Source organism: Phoenix dactylifera, unplaced genomic scaffold, assembly GCF_009389715.1.
Source record: "Phoenix dactylifera cultivar Barhee BC4 unplaced genomic scaffold, palm_55x_up_171113_PBpolish2nd_filt_p 000112F, whole genome shotgun sequence".
Lineage (NCBI taxonomy): Eukaryota > Viridiplantae > Streptophyta > Magnoliopsida > Arecales > Arecaceae > Phoenix > Phoenix dactylifera.
In genome coordinates this window covers 388,724-407,354 of record NW_024067684.1, presented here as the reverse complement: position 1 = coordinate 407,354, position 18,631 = coordinate 388,724, and the positions used below count along the sequence as shown (strand labels likewise).

The window sequence follows — 18,631 nt, the reverse complement described above, 5'->3', positions numbered from 1 at the left end:
TGGATTATATTCTATGTCATTGGCATTGTAATAGAAATTAGTAACTGGTGTGATGTAATATATAAGGATTCGTCCTATACACAGCCCACACATATGAGATTCCTCCAGGGCATCTTCGCCCGATCTCCTCGACTGGGCATGAAGAGAAATTGAGTAGAGCTAAAGTGTCCGACTTTTGAGACCAGCATTTTCCTAGCTTGGTCCCACAACCTCGACTGCTGACCTTTGCCAAGCAAGGTCTTCTCACAAAAAGAGCAGCTCAGCTTTCACCACCTTAAAGACGTACTTCTCCTGCCATGTGCTAGATTATTACGGCACACCCAAGGTTGTTACACCATGTCAGCAATCTATTGCATCACGATTCCGAATTTGTTAGGATTTGATCCTGAAAGATTTAGACTCTATCTATAAATAAGTCTGAATGATTCTCCAAAAAAGGTAACAGAAAGTAATCTCATCTTAGGGGAGACTCTATCTCTCTATTCTATCTTTCTTTTTCATTTTCTATTCACAAAATCTTTACTGACTTAAGCATTGGAGGGCCTGACGAGAGTCAATTCAATGAATCTTCATCCTTTGTCCATTGTTTTGTAGGTCCACGGAGGCAGTCCACATTGACATCCAAGGATTGTAGCAAAGATTGGCTCCATTTGTAGAAATGAGGGTAGAAAATTCATAAGGCATAGAAGAAACAATGGCTTAGAGGCTATCCAATAGGAGTCCAACGACTTCCAGAGCGATGCCTGAAGGTCTCCACCACTACAATCGGGTGCAGAGGCCACCGATGCAAGGCAGCTTGGCCTGCTAACTCAGCAATTGCAAGCTTTCACTGTAATGGTGAAGGAGTTGTAGTGATAGATACTTTCCCTTGTGGCAAGACGATCGGACTAGCAGGATGATACTGTCAGGGCAACAACCATCTCCATCTTAAAGATCATGAGAGGATTTAGAAGTAAAGCACCCTCGCTCTCCTTTTGAGGTGAAATCTAGTTCTAGTGATCTCTCTATGGACTAGTCAAAGAGGGTCTCTAAGAAGGAGATGGATCTGGATTGTAGAATCAAGGAGATGCACAACTAGATCAGAACCCTACAGGAGTGGAAGGTCAAAGTTGGAGACGACTTCAAGGTGATGAGCGAGCCTTCCTTCACTAAAGAAATCATGGAAGAATCCTTGCCTAGGGAGTTTAAGGTACCTCAATTTGAACTCTATAATGGTACCACTGATCCGATACATCATGTTGAGAGTTTTAAAGTTCTCATATTGCTGCAAGAGGCTTTAGAGGCCATGAGGTGTCGCATTTTTCTGACATGCTTAGGAAGGCAGCACAGCTTTGATACTCAAGCTTGGTCGTCAGTTCGCTGGTCACCTCATTAGCAACAAAAGAGGAAGAAAAGATTTGACCAACCTGTTTGCCATCAAGTAGAGGAAAAATGAGTCCCTTCAAAGCTACATCTATTGATTCAATGTCAAGGTGCTAGAGGTGCATGAGCTGACCACCTCATCACCATAACTATACTGATGAACAGGCTAAGAAGCTCACACTTTAGCTTCTCCTTAGAGAAAAAACCCCTGAAGGATCCAGCCGAGTTCTTAACTCGGACAAACAAGTATATTAATGTCGAAGAGGCCATTACTACTCAGAAAGAGGGGGTGAGAAAGATAAGTGGCAAGTGCAAAGACCTCAAAAAGAAGGAGTCGAGAAGAAAGTGCAACCAAGAAGAGAGAGGCATTGTGAAACCTCAGACCCCATCGTAGAGGCCCAAGAGGCATACACCTCTTAATGCACCAAGAACCTAGATCCTAGTGAAGATTTAGGATTGAGGCTACTTATATTGGCCTCGAAAGCTGCAAATCTTCATAAAGAAATGAGACATGGGCAAGTACTGCCAACTTCATAAAGATCGTGGGCACGATACCAAGAAGCGACTTCAGCTAAAAGTTGAAATTGAAGCACTCGTTCAGCTTAGGATACCTCAATCAGTATGTCAATGCCACAAGAACCCTAGTCGGAACAGACGAACCCCCAAGAGGTAGGACAACAATCAGCCCCTCGCTGGGGTGATAGCCACCATCTCCTAATGATTTGCAGGAGGGGGCTTAGGCCCCTCGGCCTTAACGAGCTGATGAATGAACTTAAGGCATAGGTAGAATGCATCCATGCCTAATGATCGAGTTTGAGAAGTTCAAACTTTGGCAACTTTGGAGCCGACGATCTCATAAGATCTCATATTCGAAAATCCTAATGTAGCCTAGGACGCACACTCGGCCTAATTATCTGAAGTGTATGCTAAGTCAAGGTCCGTTGGCTTCCAAGGTTTGAGCAAACCTGCTAGCCCCTATACTTGTCTTATGAATTCTCAAGGCTTGTCAGCCTTCGAGGTATATGTAGGCCTGCTTGCCTTTATACTTGGCCTCGTATATTCTCAAGGCTCATTGGCCCCTAAGGTTCAAGCAAGCCAGCTGCCCCTATATCTGTCCTCATGTATTCCCAAGGCTCGTTGGCCCTTGAGGTGCAAGTAGGCCCATTGGTCTTTATACTAGCCCTCGTATATTCTCAAGATCCATTGGCCCCTGAGGTTTGAGCAGGCTTGTTGGCCCTTATACTCATTCTTGTATATTCTCAAGGCTCGTTGGCCCCCGAGGTGCAAGTAGGCTTGCTGGCCCTTATACTTGCCCTTGTATGTATTTAGGGCCTGTTAGCCCCCAAGGTTCGAGCAGGTCTGCTGTCTCCTATACTAGTTCTCGTGTATTCTCAAGACCCGTTGACCCCTAAAGTGCAAGCAGGTTCATTGGCCCTTGTACTTTCCCTCGTGTGTCCTCAAGGTCCATTGGCCTCCGAGGTTCGAGCAGGCCTGCTGGCCCTTATACTCAACATATAGTAAAAAGTCTTCTATCATTGAAGCAATACTTTCCTCCGACAAGACAAGCCATAATTGTCTATTAAGTGTATTATGGACTCTTTGTCGGCTTCAAACACTTTGTTAAATTCTTATACCATTTGCTCAAAATTATTCCTTTGGTTCATATTATTACAGTTTCTCTCCATCATGATCTACTATTCGTCTTGGCTTGTCCCCAAGGATTATGATATAGCAACCTCATCTTATAGCACTCATCCGATCTTAAACACTTATGAATTTATCTATTTATAACTTATCTTGGCAATGGCAACCTCATTTTGCACCACTCATCCGATCTTAAACACTTATGGATTCATCTATTTATAACTTATCTTGGCCTTTTGGTCTTGTTCATCCGATCTTGGAAGATTATGTTTGGCCTAACCTGATCTATCTCGGCATCCTAAAGGCAACCTCGAGTCAACATTTCGGGCAATAGACAATAAGAGACATACATGCAAAATCTTTTACGTTTCATTTAAAATAACATGTGATTATAGCATATCAAAAATCAAATCAAATAACTACCAGAGAAAAGTGCTACGATTGGCCGAGCCCTAGTCGACAACCCCAAAAAAGTTATCCGATACAAGAGACTACCCTTAACCTCATCTTGTGCCTACATAGTAGTGCGAAGAAGCGAAAGAGGAAGATCTGCAGAAGCCTATTGCTTGGGGATCAACGGCTTCTTATTTTCCCCATCGTTGCTCTGCATCTCCTCGTCCTCCTTATCATTGCTCCCATCCAGGGTTTATTATCATTGTCCGTGGTTGGGTTGAGGTTGCCAAAATTTGCCTAGGGGAAGAGCCTCGACATTGGCTCCAACACTCGCCGAAGCCTTTACAAATGCTTTCACCATAGTTAGAGCAAGCCATGCATGGTAGCTTCTTGATGCCTTGAATCAATTTATCGAGCCTTTTTCTTAGCCCAAGTGACCTAGAACTGGATGACATTCAGCTCCTCCTCTGCAGTAGTCACTTGACGAATTACTTGTTAGGTTTGGTCTTTCTTGATTACCAGCCCACTCTTGAGAGACCCAAACTTGGCCTCTACTTCGACAACTTTTTTCCTAGCCTCTGCAAGACTAGTCGAAGTGTCTCTACCTAGTTCTGAAGGCACCGCTCTTTGGGGGAATCCATCCTATAGGACAAAAAAAGAGGAGATCAGTGAGGAAGCTATCTACTCTAGAGGAAAAAGGAGAAAAGAATAATAGAAATTCTTGAAGCAAACAGAGGGATCGGCTCCATAGAAATCTCCTAAAAGGTAGCAAAAGGAATGCTTGAAACCTTCTCAAATGTGGCAAGTTGGAAGGGATATCCACCTGTTTTCTATAAAGCCTTGACCGACCAAGATTGATTTACTCAATCATCACTCCACTTGGATCGACGGATACGTGTTGCTCCCCCACTACATAATAGTCAATGATGCCTAAGGGAATAGAGCATCCGGACTCATCATGTGATCCAATACCACTTTGAAGTTATTGTTTTTTTAAAGGGGCACAGATTCTGACAAAGTGGTTACTTGCTTCACTCGAATAGCAAGGGGCATTTTGAACTTGGAAGCAGGCCAGGAGGGGCAATATTGTGGTAATTAGTAGTATGTGTGATGTGATGTGTGATTCGTTCAACGCAAAGCCCATGTTGCGGTCTTTCTTATGTCTAAGGTTCCTCGACGGTGCCTCGGCCTGAAGTCCTCGGTTGGGCGTGAAGAACAGACCAAGCAGAGATAAAGCATCCAATTTCTAAGACCGGTATCCTTCCAGCTTGGCCGCGCAACCTCGACTGCTAACCCATGTCAAGCAAGGTCGTTCTATAGCAGGCAACTCGACTTCTATCATCTCAAAGGCGCACTTGTCAGCCATGCGCCAAGTTGTTAGGCACGACCTCAAGGTTGTTGTACGATATCAGCAATCTAGTGCAGTATAATTCTGAGTTTGTTAGGATGCAATCCTGAAAGATTTGGACTGTAGCTATAAATAGGTCCTAATAGTTCTCCGAAAAAAGTAACAAAAAGCAATGTCAACTTAGGGGGGACTTTGTCTCTTTGTTCTTTATTCTTTCTTTCTCTTTTATTTTTCATCTACAAAACTTCTACTGACTTAAGTATTAGAAAGCCCACCAGAAGCCAATCCGCAAGCCTTCACCCTTTGTCCATTATTTTGTAGGTCTACGAAGACAGTCTACATTGACATCCTAGGTTCAGCAGCAATAGGCTTGATGCAGGATAAGGAATTGAGACCGAAAAGCAAAAAGTGAAGACGGCTACCAAGAACTAGGATGTGAACAGACGAGATTGACAATTTAAAGACTAAAATTAATGGCAGCAATTGTGAAGTAGAAATAGTTGCAGTGACGCTAATAAAAAATAATAGGTGTCAATATGAGCAGAAAATAGTTGTCTGGCAGCTAAAAAACAATATATAAATACTAAATTGTAATTCCGAGCATAGGCCTTTCACCAACCAATGATCATCTATTGCTATTTTATGTTTCAATTATTTTCGATTATCTTTCTTTATCTCTTAGTTTGCAGTTTCTAGCCCCTAGTAAATAGCACCATGGTTACTATTCCCTTTTCTGAAAAGTTAGCACCTAGTTGAACGTCAAAGCAACGGAACCTACCTCCATCTATGCTTTCTAGTTCAGACAACAGCATCACATCCACAAATCTATCCAGCCCTACCATCAATTATTTCCACCTTTTCCACTAGAATTGCAGGGTTATTGTAATGCTTAATACCCTTCCTAGCCCCCTCCCCTCACCCTAGCTTTCCTGATGCTCGTGCCAGATCCATTAGCTAGCATTTCATTAAAGTAAATTAGAAAAAGTAAAAAAGTATATTTTTGGTTACATATATATAGAATTTGAAAGATTGTAAATACAACACAAATAATTGATTGCATATCCATAATTCATGGCTCAAGATACTGAAACTTTAGTCATAGAAATTGAACATTTGATACGTTTTAATACATAAACATGAATTATGACCAACGTGTATAAGCATGATGGCATGTGGCATTGAGATCTTTCCATCTTATAACTGGTGGGGTAGCTGCCCTATAAAAAATTAACAAGCTAGGTTAGTGCACTTATAACTAATATAGCACACTGAACAACAAAATTTGTAAAAGAATTGGACATAGCACCATCTTGATATTTTTGCTTTTCCATTGACTCCAATCACATGATGCATGACTAAACTCACCTTCACTTTTGATGATGGATGACTAAACTGATCCTTGAAGAAAATATAGGCTAGGAACCAAAAACATCAATATTTGGTCATCCAAGAGGCTTCATGGATAGACTGCACTATATTTTTCTATGTAGATCTTCTAACGTAGGCATGTTCTTATCACCATATAAGTAGATTGCAACTATTGTGAACCATTCGTGTATGCAACTCATTGTCATGTATTGGAGCCAACAAGCCAAAATTATCCATGGGATCCAATCGAGTCAAGATGAAAAGACTTAGATTGATGTATAATTATTGTGTCTACATAAACTACATGCCTTGTTAAATGCCTATCAATGAATCACAACAATGTTAATTGCATGTCGTACCTCGCAAATCCCTCATGGAGACTGGTGAATAATTAGTATCTCACATATGGAATACTTGCTAGTTGGGCATCTGATTGCATCCCCATTTAAAAGGTTAAGTAACACAAATTTATATGAAGTAAGTAACACAAATTTATATGAAGATAAGTAAAGCATTCAAAATCAAGGTAGAAAATTAGGGAAAGTAGGGAAGCATCTTGGGGCTTCTGATATTGTTGTACCATGTAGCAGGATTATATCAGTATAAACATGGGCAACCTAAATTGCCAACCATGATGATCAAATTGGCCATAGGTCTACATGAGAGCCGTTGAATACAAAAGACAAACTAAAGATCATGCAAGATAAATAGTAAATTTTACAGGAAAAATTGGAGGATGGAAGTAGTCCACAGACCGCTTTCACAACAAAGCATCAAAGAGTACCAGAAAAAAATCATAAAGAAAATTGAAAGGCCACAATTCGATCATAGAGGCACAAAAGGTTGCAATCCTCGGAAAATCACAATTCGATTATACCCTAATCCTGCAAAGAAACCAAAAAATAAGGGTAGAGAATTGGAGTACTAAGAGATTAGAAATGGACATACATGACATTGAGAACTTCTAAATGAAACCACGGATTTTCCCATAATCCAACCTATTTACCCCAAATCCACCCACAGCGGTGATCAAAATCATCACAGAGTACAAAGCCAAGAGAAAGAAAAATATAAACAAATCATCTCATCAATCCAATCACCCACCGAGCCAAACCACAAAAGCTAGAAAATGAGGAAACCATATTTGTGCTACGAGTCACACCCTAGACCAAAGATCACCGACCAAGACCACCAAACATCGCCCACAATGTCCCTCGATTCGATCTCTGTGAGCCCAAAGATCAGGTGATGCCCTGAAACTACCGTCGAGAAGGGAAAAACAATTGAATGGATGAAAAAAGGAAGAGAACAACAAGTTCTCTGCTATGCTAGTTGAAACCAAAGTGCCCAAGGCCAAATCTGGTCAACACTGGCTGGAATAGCTATGCTGCAGCCAATGCCTAATGAAATTTTCTCGTCTTATTTGCTGGAATAACAATTTAACCAATACCCCTTGGAATAGAGATATATTGCCTACGACAGATTTGTTCTATGTTGCTTGGAATAAGGTGATCCAGTGCCTAGAGTAGGCCCAATCATTCTATGACCATGATCCGGATGGATAGGGGTTGTATCTTTGGCGTGAAAGAAGGATTTACCTTCCTTTCTGCAAATTCTAGTTGGATCACTCACACATAGATCTCAAGGCACTCCAAACTTCATCATTCATTCGCCTGCGCAAATCTCAAAATGACCCATTGATGATTCAACGATGAATTCACACAGAGGAAGGCGAATCCTGCAAAAAATGTAACTAGAGACTAACTCAATGGGCGGGCTGGGCCTAGCTCACCCCAAGGTATCACTTAATTTAATCATGTTGCAGCTTGGCCCAACTTCGAGCCTACTTTTCCAGGTTTGAGTTTGCTATTTATCAGGCTTCGAGCTTCAAACTTGTACCGCCTAAGCTGCATGAAGTTTTCATGGTCTCGGATCAAAGCCTATTGCCGGTTAGAGAGTGCCATCAGATCTTGTCCTCGACAATGAAGATGCCAACGAGGCCTGAGCTCGATCTTGTGATGCATATCGGTGATCTTAGCAAGGCGGTCGACAGGTTGGGACATGAGGTTGTGGAGGTTGCTAAAGAGTCGGAGGAGGTGCGGTGGACTGAAGGAGGCCGACAGTGGACCGGAGGAGGATAGCGGCGGTGTGGAGGTTGGAGACCTAGAGGGTGTGGGACTGGATGAGGCGGCAGGGTCAGCAATCTCCTAGCAAATGTGGAGGGAGAACTAGAGGGCGGTGACGCCAGCGTTGATAGCGGCGAGGGAGGACTCAGTGTCACGAAGAGAGGAAGGAGAATGGCATGCGAAGGCCTCGGATGACTAGAGAAGTAGAGAGAGGAGATGTCATCAATCGGCATCCAAGACCTAATGGTGGGCTAAGGCATCCATTTGTGATATATATTATTTTTATATACATTTTAAGCTTGGGCGATATCGATGTAAATCCGAGCCCGAATCTATGAATCTATCTGGAATGCTTTGAGCTCGGACGGGCCAGACGTAGCGTCCGGGATTTGAATAGGCCTGTATACAACCCCGACCAAATTTGGACCTACCGGATGACAAGCATGAGGTATGAGATATTTGCTACCGGGCCCAAACAAAGCATCGGCGATTTGTGTGATTGCTATTCTCGACCACCGGATTTTGCATAGCGACGAAAATAACCATTCCCGACCCTTCTCTCCACTCTCGTCTTCTTTCCGATTGGTGGTCGGTGGGCAGAAGGGGGACATGAGAGACGCCTCAAGCTTCAGTGCAGCAGCAGCGGCAACTGTACCGAAATTACCATTCTGCCAACTTGGTTCATTCCCCTTTCTTGGTCTTACTAAACCCACTCTCCTCCCTTATAAAACCTTCTATTCACATCCCCTCCCCTCTTCTTCTCATCCTCCCCATCATCATCTGCCCTCTCGGAATCCCATTTCCGCCTCTCTCCGGTTCGCCGCCGCCGCCGCCGCCGTCGCCGCCGCCGCAGAGCAAGCAGCATCCATGGCGGCGCCATCCGCTGCAGAGTCCAAGCCCTTCTCCGTGCTTTTCGTTTGCCTCGGTGAGCCTTCCCAATCCCAGACCCTGGAAAGCTATAGCTCCATCCTTACCTCTTCCTCCTTACTTTGGGTCTCCTTAGCATTAATTCTCCATCTCTTCCTTCCAGGCAACATCTGCCGAAGCCCTGCCACGGAGGCCGTGTTCAGAGACCTTGTCCGCAAGAGGGGATTGGAGTCCAAATTCTGGATCGATTCCGCCGGCACCATCGGCTACCACGAAGTAACTCTCTGATAATTCCCTGCATTCCTTTATATATATAAATACGATCTGCGATTAACTGGTTTATTTCTCTTGGGGTTGAAGGGTAATCCAGCGGACTCAAGGATGAGGGCAGCATCCAAAAGGCGTGGGATCGAGGTGACTTCGATCTCGAGGCCGATTCGCCCCTCCGATTTCAAGGAGTTTGATCTCATACTAGCCATGGACATGCAAAACAGAGGTACGGAGTAGTAGAGGGGCCTTTTCTATGTTCTGTTTTCTGTTTTACTTGGAATGTAAGGGAAAAGCTCTGTTTGCTAGTCATATGGCTTTCTGATTCTGATCAATATCTCAGATGATATATTGAGTGCCTATGAGAGATGGAGATTCAAAGAGCCCCTCCCAGAAGATGCCCCGAAGAAGGTGAGCAAGTAACACCTTGTTATTATGTATGTGTTGAAATAAAATGATAGCAGAGTTAGTTGAATGTGAATTTTGCAAGCATGATGCTAAATTGAAGAGATGGTATTGTTGAAATTGCTAATACTCTTTGTCATGATTATTCTTCACCATTTTTTTTTTGTTCTGGTAGAAAGAAAAGGGGAAAATCAAAAATAAAGAAGAAAGAAATAAAGTTCTCTACATTTGTGCTCCTCATGGGCATTATCACTTTCTTCTTTTCCATTTTTTCTACTTTGATCTTTTCTGGGCATCTTAGACTGTTCTAAACTGTGTTCTTACTAAAGGAATGATTCAAACTGGTAATAGAAAACGATAAATGTCTTAAAAAGGTTACTGCAGGCTAGGCATAAGCTTAATGGATTTTGTTGGTGGAAAAGTTAAAATACCTGGAAAACACGAGAAAAATAAGCACCTTGGGGAATTGGATTACAGTGTCTGGACTACAATTTGTAAAATTCAGATGAGCGAAAATCTATCTTTCGATATTATATAAGGCTCTAATCATGAAGAAATGGATTGTAAAATATAGGAAACACTGTCTTACTGAAGTTAGGCAATTGAGTCCACACATGACATTGTAACATAAGTATGTAAAAGCATGGTTTCAAATCTAGCGGGATGGAGGTATCCAAGTTTCACCATGGAATGGGACGCCATGCTGTCGCACTCTGTCGTGGCAGCCATCCCAGTTGAGTGTGCTGTAGGTACCCTCTATCTCTCTCCTTTTCTTCTTTCCTTTATTATTTATTTATTTATTTTTCTTTCTTCCTTTTTTCCATTGTTCCTTTCTTTCTTTCTCATCTACCTTTCTTTCTTTCTTTCCTTTTTCTTTCTTTCCTTCTTTCCTTCTTTCCTTTCTTTCTTTTCTTTTTCTTCTTCTTTTCTTCCTTTCTTTTTTTTTTCCTTTTCTTCTTTCCTTTCTTTCTTTCCTCTTTCTTATTCTTTACCTACATAGATGGGTTTTGAAGTCCTATCACAGTTCTCGTTTCTCACATGAATGGGACGGGATGGTCGAGACAGCCCCTATCCCACCGGGATTCAAAACCCATGTGTAAAAGATCCTCACATGTCATTTTCCAATTGATGAAACTACCTTAAGGTCTCATATTGCAAAACTAAAATAAAATAAAATGTCTTTATTAACTTATACTTGTTTTGGAAATTATTAGACTAAGATATATGCCTACAATGAAGGATTAAACTAAGCATAATGTTACTTAACATCTTTTCTTCATGTAAACATCTGTACCTAATGTTGCATCTTAGTATGTTGCATCTTAATTGTGTTTAGTGCCGAAATTCATTATGGGATGGAGTCAAAAATACATATCGGTAAGCAAAAATAACAATAGTCCTTTTTTAAAAAAAAATAGAAAGAGAGAAAATTGTAAAATAGCTCGAGGAATGTTGTCTAGCAAACTTCTTGAAGACTTAATTTGCTCCACAGTGCAAGGTTCCTGGCGAATTAGTCCCCAGGATACAACAAGCTGTTGAACCTTAAGTTTACGCTCCTCCAGTCTTGTGGAACACCGCCTCTAGAAAAATCTTCTGCCACTCTTTTTCATGCTCTGTAGCACATGTTGAGAGTCATTCTTAAAACAATATTCAGGTAGGCTCAACCTAGTTGGAATGTTGCACAACTATTCAATCAGCGGATTAAAAAGCCTTGGTGCATCATCCAAGGATCACCACTTCATTATCCTTGCTAATTTTAAGCACAAAAGTGATGACTAAACAATAGGATATAAAATCAAGGATGCAAATCATCAAGCATTCATAGGGATGTGAGTACTCTTTCTGAGCCCGAACGTGAAGGAGGCTCATCAAATCTATTAGATCAGGGGGAAAATCTTCCATAAATAGAAAGATCTGGATAGAGGAGGCTGGCTTTAGAATGGAGCCCAGTTCCTAAGGCATAACACTGGGGCCGATTTTAGTAAAGAAACGTTCTGTAAGATCCCTCGGGATCTGAAAAAGGAGGGTGCAAATAGCACCTACTTTCATTTCTTCCACAAAGCTAACAAAACGGATGGAAAAAGCATATTATTTCAGCCTTGTAAAATGAAGCTTCGTTTGGTGTTGATTCTAGACTAGACTGGAAATAATCCGATGAAATTGACCTGCTTTCCTTTTCTTCATAGGTTCTATCTAATCCAATATATTTTGTGAATGGTCTCGAAGGGATATGAAACCTTACCCTCCCCCTCAATGTCTAGGATTCCTGTGCATGTTCCCAAGGCAGGTGGGGTAATCAATAGGTTTGGGTCATTCCCAAACCTCTAAGGGTGCATTGGCCTCCCAATCCATTTACCGACATAGCAACGGTCAAGTGCTTGGAAGGAAGATCTCAAAAAAACCACGTATGGTAAGATCGGTTCAACTCTGCATATATGTATCATATCGACTCCACCCGACGTCAATCTCTCGGGAATAGGGAGTTGTTATAGATTTTTGGAGTTTTAGCCCCTATCACGTAAGGCCCAGCTCCTGGATTGGTCCGCAAAGGGAAGGGCTTTGAATGCCGATTCCTACATACATACACCTCGATTTTTATACAGCTGGTCGGTCGTTACTATTATATATCTGGTTCACCAGTAGTATTCCAGTTCGAGACTTGGACTTGGGACCTTGTGATACTCAACGAGTGTCTATACAGAGAAAGTCAAGTTTTTTCGGTTTTTTATAAATAAGCGGGACCACCAAACCCCTAAATCGTGGATTCTTGTGCCAGAGAGAGACTCCCCAACCTTAGCTTTTCCCTCCAATTCCTCTATCTTTTGTTTACTAACCATGGCCACGTGAAACACACCCTTTCGATTCGAAAATCATTCTTTGTCGCGAACATTCCTCTCTACAGATGCTTATGCTTCCCCAACTATTGACCCCTTGCCGAGTGCCGAGGAAAGGAAATCTGTCAAGCTAACCATTAGCGGCTGTCACTTGATTGTGGTACTGCCCTGCCCCTGACTCGAAAAATCAGCAATGAGGAGGACAATGTACTTTTTTTTTTTTCATCAGCCTTTCTTTGTCCTGACGACGCGTCCCTACTATGACAGGGCATAAGCTAATTGGGAAACTGAGACATCCGTAGAATCTATGCTCCGTCATTACCTTACTCTCGAGTCAATATAGTAAGGCTAAAGACTCAAGCAGACTCCCTCTGGTGTAAAAACTTATCTTAAAAAACAAAGGTGGATGAAAGCTAAGCCAACCGAATGAAATAGCAAGCCATATGGTATGAATCACAGACCTACCCTTCTTCTATCTGCTGCGGACTGTGAAGGAGCCAGGCTTTCAATCAAAGATGGGTCACAGTTTCATTCTAAGTCCAAGGCGTCGACTTCAGATAACTGGCCTAGCAAAGCCAACAGAGTCTGATTTTCTCTTTCCGTGCACACTAACCTATGCTACTCTAACTCTATGGAAGAAGATGAATGAAGATTAGGGCATTCGAATTAGACGAATTTTTAAGCTCCTGCCTTTAGCTTGTTGTTGGGTGGTGGGTGGGTACAGAAAGACTAATCCAATCTTTTAATTCAACAAGAAGTACCGCCAGTGTGACCAGTGTGATAGAATGTGATTCCGAGTGATAAGACGTAGGATAGAAGGTATAGGATGGAACCGAATCGAGCCTATGCCAAGTACGGAGAAAAAATGCCATGAGTGGGGAAGCTTTTGTGAGAATGACTCCAACTTGGAAATCTCTACTTGTGGCATGCCCTCCTCTTTAAGACGGGCTGTCAGATTTTGTAGTTCCATTACTTGTGGATATAATGGCTTGCCTTCAACAATGGTGAAGTTGAAGTAATTGGTTGCCAACCAGGTTCTGTTCTTGTCCTCATCTTCTTTGTAATGTTCTTCAATCTTGTTCCATGTCTTTAGCACAATTTTCCTTGTGGTAACTTGGGGAGACTGTCTACCATAGCAACAGATGGCCCCTGCATTGTTTCCAAGTTTTATATGCAGCTCTTTTCTTTGGAATAGACTTTTCATTGCCCTTAGGATGCTCTGATATGGTCCAACTTGTGTCTCTAGCACAACACTCACCTCCCACCTCCAGGTAATGTAGTCAAAGTCTGGATCACAATCCATTTATGACAAAATCTGATGCATATTTGAGGACTCCATAATAGAATCAAGTCTTTGAGTTATTGGTGCCGAAATTCACTGTGTGGTAAGAGTGAAAAATACAGTAGGGGTAATCAAAAAATAAAATAACTCCTTTTCTTAAAGAAAAACAGCAAGAAAAAATCCGGTAGTAGCTTGAGGCATGCTGTCTAGCAGCACTTCCTTAAAGACTTAATTCACCCCACAGTGCAGGGTTTTTGGCGAATTAGTCCTCAGGATGCAACAATGTGTTGACCCTTAAGTGTGTACTCACTACTTGGGTCCCGTTGAACACTGGCCCTGAAAAGAACCTTCTGACATGCCTTTCACCTGCAGCACATGTCAAGATTCATCTTCAAAACAATATGCAGGCAGGTTCAATTTAATTGAACTCTTGCACAATTATTCAATCAGTGGTCCAAGAAGACTTGGTGCATAATCCAAGGATCACTGCTTGTTACCCATGCTAATTTTAAGCATATATGTCATGGCTCAACAATAGGACATAAAATGATGGAAAATCATCAAGCATTCATCAATAATTTTGCCAAAGTTCTGGCTTTATTTTGCAATTTGCAATAATTAAAGTCCAAATGGATTTAATCAAGAAGCCTTAACAAACTTTTATTTGAAGAAGCCTTGTAATACTTCTAAAGGAGGCATTGCCATGCTTGGCTTGGGCGAAGCCTGCATATGCTTCTAAAGGAAGCATTTGCCATCCTTGGCTTGGATGAACCCTTGATATGCTTCTAAAGGAAGCATTATCATGCTTGGCTTGAAGAAGCCTTGTTATGCTTCTAAATGAATCATTGCCATGCTTGGCTTAGATGAAGCCTTGATATGCTTCTAAACAAAGTGTAGCCATTCTTGGCTTGGATGAGGCCTTGATTAGCTTCTCTCGGAAGAAGCTTTGAAGAGCCTTGTTGAGAGGCTTAGCTTTGACTAAGCCTAGAGAATGGAGAATCGCAAACATCCTCCTCTTGCTTTTTTTTCTTCTTATCTTCTCTACTTTCTCCCTTTTTTCCTTTCCTCTATCTTTTCTTCCTTTCTCCTCTCTGCTTCTAAGCTCATGCCCATTGGAAATTATAGTGGGAACTCACAGATGGAAGGGAAAAACACCAATTTGGAGGCTGGCACAGTGGATGGGTTGGAGTGGGGTTTTGTCCTGATCTTTCACATTCCACCAGCAAATGGGATGGAGGGTTACATTTCCTCTCAACGTGTGAAGAATGAGAGCAGAACATGGAAAACAGAGGAGGTGAGGTGGCACCTCTCTCATCATGTAGAGACAAAAGAGTCAATTACAAAAATGCCCACTCCTTGCAAGTAAGGGGATGGAAAGAAGGGTAGTAACGGAATTAAACAAAGTAAGTCCAAATCAAATAGCCTGAGTCAAATACAAAATGGGTTCAAGCTTATACATGACAAGTTCTGTCCAGAACAGATTGGAGCATGTCCAATTGGGACCAATTTAAGCCATCAAGCTTGTGCCACACCCAATTCACACTAGCCTCAGCAGGACATCATGATGGAGCCAAGCCAAAACTTGGCTCAAATCAAGACTGCACTGAGCTTGAATTGTATGTTTACACACAAAACGAGCCACTCAAAAGAATCAATTAGCAAGAATCCCCCCATTTTAATTTTTTTTTTAAATTTTATTTTATCTTTTTGTTTTTTTTTTTTTGGGGGGGGGGGGGAATTTTAGAGTAAGCAATATTTTGGAAATATGCAATAAAATTCTTGTTATTTGGAGACACACTTTAAAATCCAAAAATATAAGCAAGTCAATGCAGACATGATGTTTTATTTTTGAAATATAAGTTAGGACAGGCCTAGACTATAAAGGATGTTACGTAGTTATTGCCCTGGCGATCTGGGGTTTGAAAGGGTTGAACTGAGGATAGTTCTCACCTATGGCTGTTTTTTGCACAAAGTGGCTGCTCTAGGAGTCGAACCGCACTATTGCACTTATCAAACCAAGACATTTACATTGCACCAGGCACAAGTCATATCTGCTTAAATAATGTACAAATTTGAACTCTGGTGCTTCTAGGAGAATCGAAAAATTATTTCATTTTTGAGTTTTAGTCGGAACCTTAGGCGGTTCGCTCGCTAGCATTCCTCTGTGCTATAGTTTCATTCAAGTCGATATTGTACTTCTCAGGAACAATTCTAGAAAGTGATCAAAGAGCGGGGAAAGGTGCATTTTGGGCTATATGTTATGCATACAGGAGGACAACTCCTTCGAACCTCGATGCATCCTTTTCAACCCGGAGGGTTTCTTTTCCCGAAGCCGAAGATTAGAAACCCGAAGGGTGGAATTCCTATCAATAGCAAAACTATTGTTAATCTGCATTACGCACAAAAAAACAACAAATCAAATAACAAATCCAAAAATAGGAAAGAGAAGATGAAAGAGGCCTGTACCGATCAACATAAAGAAAGACGGATGAGCCAACTTGATATTTTTGGCATTATCATCACAAAGAAGAGATTCCGGATTTTTGTTACTTCCTATCTTTGCATTTCATATTCATATTCTTTGCCATCATTTTTTTCAGGGGATATTCATGAATTTGTCTTGTGGGGCTTTTCTTTGGGTGATTTATATAGTTTGCCTTAATTTGATGGCCAGTTGTTGCCTCATGTATATATGCATGGCTAGTGTGGACTGATGTAACTGCGAGGCTTGCCTTCTTCTCACCTAGATTGCCCACATCATGGTCATGCCTGTATTCTTTTGCATCCATGAATGCCAATTTGATGATCACTAGTCCCAAGGGCCAAATTTGCCTTTATAGACTATGATTGTGCACTAATCTGTGACTACTTGCCTAGAATGCCAGTAAATCCTTTGACAAAACAATTGTAAAGTTTTGTAAAGTTATTATGACCTTTGGGATCATTTTCTGTAATTTGGAATTGAGTGATCATTTACTAGTGATCTTGATTTTTCCTTCTTGTTCAGGTGAAGCTGATGTGCTCCTACTGCAAGAAACACGAGGAAACTGAAGTCCCAGATCCTTACTATGGAGGCCCTCATGGATTTGAAGAAGTAAGTGTGAGAAGAATCACTGCTAATTATTCGCTAGAGAGAGAGAGAGAGAGAGAAGAGGAAGGAAGGGGGGGGGGGGGGGGGGGGGAGGGGGCGGAGAAATCGTTGCTAATTGCGTAATCCATTTAATGCAGTCTCATATCTTAGCGATTTCCACATAGATATGCATTATAATATGGAAGGCCAAGATAGATAAGCAACATAATTCTGCAAGCTTTTTCTTGGATTTGAGTAAGCTCTAGAGATCCTTTGCCATGGTCTTGTTTTCAAGGCCTACTCAACCATTATAACTCCTTCATACTTTGGTGTCTCTTTAATGCCCTATAGCCAATGAATAAGAATTTTGTTTCCTGTATAACACCGGTTTTACATTTTGCATTCCAATTATTTTTAGTTCAACTACGAGCAGAAATTCCATCTTTTAGTATTTTAAGTGTCCTTTGGTTTATTACCTGTTACTACTATTAAGGTTCAACTTTTGTTTTGCTGTCATGCTTATTTGGCTTCAATTTACATTGTTTCAGGTCTTGGATCTTCTGGAAGATGCTTGTGAAGCTCTACTTGACAGCATCCTGGCAGAGAATACTCATATTTCTATTTCATAGTCCCTTATAAATGAATAGCCTGAAAGAATTCTTAGGGAGATGTTCTTTCAGTGAACCACGAGCCCATGCATTTGACCATCTTTTCAATTCTACTGCATTCATCCTTGTAAGTTGCTATGGCAAGTGAATTACACCTCTTGCGACTTATTATGATGTTTCTTTGAGATAGTAGGATTGAGTATTCTTGAGGATTATTAAAATATTTACAGAAAAAGACAAAAATAAAAGAAAAAGAGAGAGAAAAATGATTTTATTTCTCTGTCCTGTCATATTTGGTACATCTCAGGAGTTATATATACTTGTGTACATGCTCTATACTAAAAAAAAAACCTGATAAAGGATTACACTAATAATGAAAAATATTATTGGCTGATACAAATTGTTATGTGATTCCTAAAATCACTTTAACAAGATCATGCTAATAAAGAAAAATAATATAGGTTGATATAAAATCACGTTAATAAAAAAAAATATTATATGCGATGCAGGTTGTTACGTGATTCCTAAAATTATGTAAACATCTCTTCTCAAACTCAAAATGGTACTATAGGTGTCAACTTGAGTTTGGAAACTAGATCACAAATGTATCGAAAAACTGACGTACTAGATGAGCTGGAGTAGTAGCTTAAAAGCTGATGTAGCAGATTAAGAATTGACATAACAACTTAGAAGTCGATATGGTAGATTGATGTGTCTGACTGATATGACAGACTGATGTGCTCGATTGACATGGTAGACTGACATGTCTGTCTATGTGGCTGATTGACTTGTCTAATATGTGGCCGCGAAAAGACACATAGAAAATGATAGTTGCAATGAGGATAGAGTTCAAAAAGATGGCAAATGAAGGTTGACGATCCTCGTAGGCAGAGGCACGATTGAAGAGGAGTAATTTGGCTTCGAATTGGATGGCGAAGGAGCTGAAGGCAACAAATAAAATCGGAGATGGAGAGAATGAGGTCGAACGACGGTGAGGAGAGACGACCGCAGATCTGAAGCTGAGAAGAAAAGCAGTGAAGAGGAGCTGCGGATCTAT

General features: G+C 41.2%; 1 protein-coding gene across 1 annotated transcript; it reads left to right on the top strand.

Annotated features, from left to right (window-relative positions):
- Nucleotides 1-8,700: 8,700 nt before the first annotated feature.
- LOC103715403 (putative low molecular weight protein-tyrosine-phosphatase slr0328) lies at nucleotides 8,701-17,866 on the top strand. Its single transcript, XM_008803018.4, has 6 exons — nucleotides 8,701-9,166; nucleotides 9,272-9,384; nucleotides 9,469-9,604; nucleotides 9,719-9,786; nucleotides 16,904-16,990; nucleotides 17,515-17,866. Exons 1-6 carry the CDS (start codon nucleotides 8,851-8,853, stop codon nucleotides 17,593-17,595), a joined length of 801 nt encoding a protein of 266 aa, XP_008801240.2. The 5' UTR covers nucleotides 8,701-8,850; the 3' UTR covers nucleotides 17,596-17,866.
- Nucleotides 17,867-18,631: the final 765 nt, after the last annotated feature.

Coding starts and splice junctions, on each gene's coding strand:
- LOC103715403 (XM_008803018.4), top strand. CDS start 8,851: ATGAGAGACGCCTCAAGCTTCAGTGCAGCAGCAGCGGCAACTGTACCG. Junction 9,385..9,468: donor GCACCATCGGCTACCACGAA/GTAACTCTCTGA, acceptor TTGGGGTTGAAG/GGTAATCCAGCGGACTCAAG. Junction 9,605..9,718: donor CATGGACATGCAAAACAGAG/GTACGGAGTAGT, acceptor TCAATATCTCAG/ATGATATATTGAGTGCCTAT.